At 33.9% G+C, this 9,085-nt stretch overlaps 1 protein-coding gene across 1 annotated transcript in view; it reads left to right on the top strand.

Annotated features, from left to right (window-relative positions):
- LOC125045392 (kin of IRRE-like protein 2) overlaps positions 1-746 on the top strand; it is an 18,470-nt gene extending 17,724 nt beyond the window's left edge. The window contains exons 6-7 of the mRNA XM_047642602.1: positions 141-488; positions 670-746. Coding sequence (XP_047498558.1) covers positions 141-488; positions 670-746 — 425 coding nt within the window. The remainder of the gene's footprint in view (positions 1-140; positions 489-669) is intronic.
- Positions 747-9,085: the final 8,339 nt, after the last annotated feature.

Raw genomic sequence — 9,085 nt, 5'->3', positions numbered from 1 at the left:
CGCATGTCTTTATGCAATTTGTGTGTATGAAATTGTCGCTTGTAGTCTGTTTTTATCAACTTATAAGCCATCGTTTCCTAAATTCACTATTTTATATCCTGAATTAAAGCGCATGTTTACCTCCTCGCTTCTGGCCCCAGACCCTCCTCGACTCCCTGAAATCCTAGGATACAGAACAGGCGAAGTCCTGATGGAGGGGGAACGACGTCTTCTCACCTGTATGGCTGACAGTGGAAATCCACGTTCTGTTGTGGAGTGGAAGCGACATGGGCGACCAACAGGAATGGTTCAAGACGACCCAGGATGGAAAATGACCCTAACCCCTTCTGGAGGATACTTCTACGACCACCAGGAGGGGAGACATATACTCAACATGACGCAGGAGGTGACAGCAACGCGGCAGGAGGACTCTGCGGTGTATGAATGCCGGGTGTACAGCAAACTACTGATGCTGCCACTCTCCGCCAACGTCACCCTCACCGTGCACTGTGAGTTGTTTTGCGCTACACGTATCACTAGAAGTTCATGATGATCTCACGATGCTCTCCCCTAATAATAAACTGCAATCGATTAACTTCACGCTTTACTGATACGAGCATTACAGAAAACAGGGTTAATTTACTTTCTCTGAGTACCTCTCCATCTCTGTTATGTGCCTCCCCCTAGAAGATGGGACCCTTTATGGACCTTTGACCGTGGCACCAGGACTGGTGTTTTCAATCACCTGCATTACTTCCCTTGTCTAGCCAGACAAAAAATAAATAAATAAATAAATAAATACAAAAATAACGCCTGGGAAATCCCTTCTCTCTTCAAGTCGTTTACTGTAGTATTAAACGTTTCTCTTTTCTTCTTACGGCCACTAGACTTTCCCCGAGAACTCCTGCAATGACTATTAAAAGCATGTTTCACTTTTATGTTGTTACATGTAATTTAATTTCTCAATATCTTCTAATTTTGGGTTTCCATAGCTTCCATTCCCCTTTGATTTATCTTTACAGCAGCCGTTTCATTACTCTTTTAAATCAATTAATTCTAGCTTCCCCTTTTTTAGAGCAATTCCAGCAGCGGAGGAGTGAAAGTATGTAACGTCTTTTCACTTTACTTAAGAAGTGAAATATTGCACCCACAAATGCGTGCAGACTATGGCAATTGGAAGGTCCTTGATAAGTCCACTGCAGCCACTGATACACAGCATATCAAAACCTGTTTTATTTACAGTACAAATACCCGAAGCAACATGAACGTTGAAGTAAAACAGCACACACATAAAACTTATTTTCTCTTTTTTGATTCTTCAGATCCCCCAGAAGATGTGACCCTTTATGGACCTTCGACCGTGGCACCAGGACAGGTGTTTTCAATCACCTGCATTACTTCCCCTGCCAATCCACCCGCTGAAATTAACTGGATGATTCAAGGTATGATGATCTTACAGAAGATTTTTACCTCATTTGTATATCTCATTGTTAGTGTTTCCAATTTATGAACACTCCGTAAAACACACATGGCATTATACGATTAATCAACTTGCCTCGCTGTGACATATAGTTAAATTTACTCTGCAATTTATTATTTTCAATTACTTCTGAAAACATGACTCTTATTTGACCAAAATTGCTTCTACTGCGAGGCACTAAGATGTATTAGCACCAGAATCCCGTGTATATTTGAGTTGATTATTTAAGGTTATCTGCCGCGTCAACAGCTAATGTCAAATCCCATATAGAAACTACTCTCTCATTAATGATTTTGTAATGTCACGATATATATTTCGTTTCTAGCAAGCATGCCCTCCCCATAAAAGATTAATTAATAACTTAGATCATTATTCCAAGCAGTTTTATATATAATTTGATGAGTACTTGATCGTGATCGCCTTGCAACCAGACCAGCATTCTACGTAACAATTTTTCAAGTTGGATCAGGAGAAAGCAAAGCTAGCATCATCAATACAAGGAAGATAATAGTTACTATATATTAAGCATGATTTCTTGTTTTGAAGGACATTGCATGCTAAATATTTGGTTTATGAACTATTGGAAAATGATAATCGACTACTAGATAATTGTCAGATGAATTACAAGCACGGACAAAAATTGGTAGGTAGATAGCTCAATGGATGAGGTGTGGGATATGCACACAAAAAAAAATAATTACTACATATATAGACTTATAGATTAATACAGTATAGGCAGATATCTGACAGTCGAAACACAGATAATTATTTCTGCTGAAACAGATGAATGAATATAGCCTTATATAAGTATAGGGATGACTAACTTATCATCTGGGTCTTTACATTCAGATCCTTATCAGCGTGTGTGTTCACAAATGATTCACAAAAAAAAAAAAAAAAAAAAAAAAAAAAAAATATACGTACTCCTTCCCCTCTCGACTGAATGTCTCTTTGTATGAAGAACAGTAACGTCATTATGATTCAGACTGCAATTGTCTCTAAGGGATCCAGACGAATTCAGTGCCTAACAAGGTGACAGAAGACATGGAAGGCGGCTGGGTGACATCATCCGAACTGACCTCCGATTACGTGTCACTAGTGAACGTGAGTGAGGTCGTGCTTGCCTGTCGGTCCCATAATCCAGCTTCCGACTGGGTGGTGAGCGAGAGCAGAGTCATCACTCTAACAAGTAAGTGGAAGAAACTGTGATTACTCTCACTATTAGCAAAAGGCCAAAGGCAACATGACATAATGTGATGTTGAAACGGTGTATATGTAGGATTTATATATTTAAATTGTATCCATATACCAGACTTTTGGAGGTTAAACGCTAGATTGTATGAACTAATATTACGCATTCCCTCTTATGCGACTGATAAAACTCAAATGGAACAGACTCCAAATTATAAACCAGCATGCTGAAGACAACTATACTTGCCTCGAAAGGAAATTTGTTAAACGCCTAAATTACAAGTTCACAAGTTAAAAATGGCTCCGATCCCGCGACCATAACTTGGAGCAAAGACAAGAGAAATACAAATGGGAAAAGGGTAGGACGCACATTCACGAACTTCAACCCTTTGCGCTGCCAATACTGTGAACTTCTCTGAGCTGTTTAATGGGTGCACGGCGCGGCAGTTATTCCATGTTTTTATTGCCAGGTGCTGCGGCATTTTTTTTTTTTTTTTTTTTTTTTTTTTTTTTTTTTTTTTTTTTTTTTTTTTTTTTACTCTCTAAAGTTGGTTTACTCCTCTACGTACTAACATATACCTACACATACAAACCCACATACATACGCACAAACCGACTTATGTAAACACACGTGCACACACAAATGAACAAACACGTATACATACACACGTGCATGCACATACTCAAAATAATAAATATATACGCACGTATGTATAATTATATACCTGTATGCGTGTATGAATATAAAATAAAAGTAAGGCATATATACATCTTTTGCATTTAGCGATAATCTAGAACAGCAGGCACAACAATGTAAGTCAATACCTGCCTTTTTTCGTCTTGTATCAGAACCACCTGGACGACCTCTGCTGACGCTGGAGGGAACCGACGGCTTCGACAACCCTATCCTTGTGTCTGAAGACACGAACAGCGATGAGGGGATGGGGAAAGAAGAGGAGGAAAAGGAGGAAGAACAGGATGCGGTCGAGGAAGTGCCTGAAAGCATGCTGGTGATGAGGGCAGTGGCAGGTCGGATGCTAAGGGTTGAGTGTAGCAGCGAAGGAGGAAACCCGTCGCCAGACATCACGTGGGTACTGATTACTGACTCATGTCCTAGAGCCTTTGATAAAGAACTGAAATCACAGTTCTGAAATCACATTTTAACTAATGCTCCAATCAGATCTGCAATGTGTTTTTACATCATTATTGTGAATGAATTAGGCAAGGGAAGATAATCAACGTAGTATGGAGTATGGTATCCAAGAAAAATGAGAATCCAATACGAGTTTAGGAAATGTTATGCAACTATATTCTTTTACCATTTCTCAGTTTATCTCCTGCAGGTTGTATATAAACCGAGAAAAGATTTTTGCCAACCTTACGCAAATTGGGAGGACTACGAAAGCTCAGTCAGAGATTGAAGTGAAATCAACCGAGAAAGATTCAGAGGTTATGTGCAAGGTTACTAACCCCGCCACGACAACGCCGCTCACAGCTCGCATTACACTTATAGTGCTGTGTAAGTGATCGTTCATTGATTTCAGGCCAGGACTAATTAAAATAAGAGAGAGAGAGAGAGAGAGGGAGAGAGAGAGAGAGAGAGAGAGAGAGAGAGAGAGAGAGAGAGAGAGAGAGAGAGAGAGAGAGAGAGAGAGAGAGAGAGAATGACTGAATGTGATACAGGTTGATAGATAGGAAGAGAGGGAAAGCAAGGAGGCAGGAAGGGAGGATATATATATATATATATATATATATATATATATATATATATATATGTGTGTGTATGTATATAAATATGTATATATATATATATATATATATATATATACATATATATACATATATATATATATATATATATATATATATATATAAATATATAAGGAGAGAAATGAAGAGGGAGAAGGAGAAAGAGATTGAGACAGTTGAATAGAGACAGAAAGATAGAGATATATAGATGGATGGATAGATAGATAGAGAGAGAGAGAGGGGAGAGAGAGAGAGAGAGAGAGAGAGAGAGAGAGAGAGAGAGAGAGAGAGAGAGAGAGAGAGAGAGAGAGAGAGAGAGAGAGAGAGAGGTGATGGGTTAGAATACATGCTGGGATGTTAGGGCCCCTGGTTTATTCCTCTTCTTTACTTGATAATTATCCTCGTGTTCGCGCTACTAGATATCAACATAGGTGTTTGCTATAAGGGGCAGTGTCCAGATGTCTATACGCTGATTCATACTTAACTTAAATTAAACTGTTTTAACAAATGGTTTGATTAATTAATTTAACGCGTTATCCTCTTCCTGTCAAGTCCCACCTCTGGAGGTGCACGGCTGGGTGACCCCCGACACGGTGGAGGAGGGGTCAAAGGTCACCCTCGTGTGCCAGACTTCTTCGTCCTACCCGGCCTCAAACATAATATGGCACTCGAAAGGAGATGAGCTTGGCTCTGGCCTGGTCATTCGGTCTCAGGATACGTATGGAGGCACTACTACACGGTACGATAGTCATGTCGTCTAATAGATTGGTGTGAAAACTACATAAGAGTATGTATTGCTGTCAATGTATATATTGCTGTCAATACATACATATATATATATATATATATATATATATATATATATATATATACACATATATATATATGTGTGTGTGTTTGTGTGTGTGTGTGTGTGTGTGTGTGTGTGTGTGTGTGTGTGTGTGTGTGTGTGTGTGTGTGTGTGTGTGTGTGTGTGTGTGTGTACATATATAATTTGTTTCTTTTCACCCTTTGAAAAATTCGATATCATTATAATCTGATATTAATGTTATTAATAATGATTATACGAATAATAGTAATAAAGATAATGATGGTAATAATAATAACTGTAATTATAATAATAATGATGATGATAATAATTAAACAATAATGATAATAAGAATAATAATCATGATAATAGTATTAAACATAACAGTAACAACAACAATAATATTAACAATAAAATAATGATAAAGCTAATAATAGCAATATTAACAATAATAATAATCATGACAATAATGATAATGATGATGATAGTGATGAGGATTATGAGCAATGGAATCAATTGTAATAATGACAATAAGGATAAAAATTAGTTATATTAGTAATAGCAATTTCAATAATAATGCTCCTAATAATGATAATAATAGCGATACAAACAATGATAATAATTATCATATATCTATTATTATGCTCGATGTATTTTTTATGAAATAAGGGTAATAGTAATGAAGATGATAATAATAACAATGATAACAATAATAATGATAATATTAAAGATGACAATAAAAAACAGTAAAAATATAAATGATAAGAAAGGATAACGATAATAAAAAAAAATAAAAAAAATAATACTGATAATAATGATAACGATATTAATACTAATAATAGTAGTACTAGTAGTAATAATTGTAAAAGGAGTAGTAGTACTAATAATAATGATGATAAGGATAATTATAAGAAAAAGAAACATTGGTCATTATGATGATGATACTAATTATGATAATAATGATGTTGTTATTCGTTATATTATCGTAATCATTATTATTATTATTTACATAATTATTGTTATTGTTATTATCATTACTATTATTATTATCATTATTATCATTATTATTATTGTTGTCGTTGTTGTTATTGTTGTCGTTGTTATTGTTATTGTTATTGTTGTTGTTGTTGTTGTTGTTGTTTTTGTTGTTGTTGTTGTTGTTATTATTATTATTATTACATATTATCTTTATCATTATTACTGTTATTATTATTTCATTATTATGATCAATATCATCATTATTGTTATTATTATTATTACCATTATTATTATTACAATTTTCATTACTGTTATTATTATTATCATTATTTTTAGTCGTAGTAATAGAAGTAATAGTAGTAGTAGTAATAAATGCTATTATCATTATTATCAACATCATCTCTATGATTGTTACTGTTATCATCTTTATTATCATTATCACTATCATTATCATCATCACCATCACTATCGCTATCATCACAATCATCTTCATCACCACCATCATGATCACGATCAACATCTTTATCATCATCACCATGATCATGAGGATGAAGGCCATCAACATCATCATTATCATCCTCATCACCATCACTGTCATCATAATCATCATCAGCAGCAGCAGCATCAAAACCATCACTATCATTATCATCATGATGATAATTACAATAATGATAATAATCAGAATCACAAACACAATGATAATCATAATCATAATAATCATTGCCATTATCTTTATTACCATTATCACTATAATCATCATTATCATCATTATCATTACTATCTTCATCACCATCATCATTACCCTCATAATTATAATTATTACCATCATTATTATTATTATTATTATTATTATTATTATTATTATTATTATTATTATTGTTATCATAATCATCATCATTATTATTATTATTAATATTTTTATTATTACCATATCTTTACATATTATTATCATCATCATTATATTATTATCATTAGTAGTAGTAGTAGTAGTAGTGTTAGTATCATTATTACTTTTTTTATTATTATCAACATCATCACTATCATAATTTTCATAATTATCACTATTGTTATTATTTTTATTATAATAATCACTACAATAATCATCATAACTAGCACTATCATCACAATCATCTTCATCACCACCATGAGCATGATCAACTTTTTCATCATCATCGGAATGCAAAGTCATCAATATCATTATAATCATCCTAATCACTATCACTATCATCATCATCATCATCAACACCATCACTATTATTATTGTCATGATGCTAGTACCAATAATAACAATAAGAATAATAATCAGAATCAGAATCATAATAACCATCGGTATTATCTATCATTACAGTATAATCATCATTATCATCATTATCACTATCACCTTCATGATGATGATGATGATGATATATGTATATATATGTTTATACTTACGTATGGTTATATATATATATATATATATATATATATATATATATATATATATATGTATATACATATATATGTGTATATATATATATATATATTTTTATATATATACATATATATATGTATATATATAATTATGGATATATGTATTTATATATATAAATGCATATATACATATGTATATATACTTATATTCATATGCATGTACGTATAATATATACATACATACATATATGTATATAAATATATATATACATAAATATATGCATATATATGTATATCTATATATGTATGTATGCATATACATGTATATACATACATACATACATATATATCTATATCTATCTATCTATCTATCTATCTATCTATCTATCTATATATATATATATATTATATGCTCAAGTTAATTAACCCAATCGCCACTTATGGCAAGAATACTTGCCATGTCCAATGTGATACAAGTTTTTTTTATTGTATGCACACGTGGATGGCTCTACAAGTGCTTAGTCACCAAGGAGTCTGTTATTAGTCCTACCTATCTGACCTGTTTGACCCTTTCCTCGACTTTTGGAAAGGGCCTTTTGCATTTCATTGTCTTAAATGTAATTACGATTTTAATAATCATAACATCAATAACAATAACATTATTAACATCAACTGAATAATAATAATAATAATAATAATAATAATAATAATAATAATAATAAAAATTCAAGGAATGGGGAAATCAAGATCGGTCACAAGGGCTACTGATAGACTCCTTACCGGCTGAGCACATGTTGAGCCATCTGTATGTAACAACATTCACAAATAAATACAGGGGACAGAACATAAATCTGGTTCGGTTAGGTAACTGATTTCGTAGCCAGTCCCATCGTTACTGGAAGCCAATGGAGTCCAATGTTTAGGTTATTTTTTCGCCGTTCCTCTATCGACTTACTTGTGTATACTGGAAAATATATTTTTATAATTCATATATCTACGTAGAAATGTACCTACGCACTCATTACACACACACACACCCACACCCACACACGCGCGCGCACACACTCATTTACACACACGCAAAGTATATATATTGTATGCATCTCGTTCTCAAGCATTTATCTATCTATTTCTTATCTCTCTCTATCACACCCACTCTCACTCTCTCTTCTTTCTTTCATTCTCTCTCTCTCTCTTTTCCTCCCCCTCTTTTTCTCCCTTCTTCCATCTCTCTCTCTCTCTCTCTCTCTCTCTCTCTATCTCTCTGTGTGTGTGTGTGTATGTGTGTGTGTGCGTGTGCGCGTGTGCGCAAAATGTTTTCCTTAGTATTTCTATAATGCCTTTGTAAACTTCTGCGAAGAAGATAGTATAAGGGAAATTTGAATACGGTAACCAAAATATCGTCGGCAAAGTCAAGGCCTCTGACCTTGATATAGCCCCACACTGGCTTTGGATAGTAGCTCTGTCCATTATCCAGTCCATGCAGGTGT

This window comes from Penaeus chinensis, chromosome 37, assembly GCF_019202785.1.
Source record: "Penaeus chinensis breed Huanghai No. 1 chromosome 37, ASM1920278v2, whole genome shotgun sequence".
NCBI classification, from domain to species: domain Eukaryota; kingdom Metazoa; phylum Arthropoda; class Malacostraca; order Decapoda; family Penaeidae; genus Penaeus; species Penaeus chinensis.
Note: the sequence above shows the minus strand (reverse complement) of the source record. Positions and strands in the feature narration are given on the sequence as shown.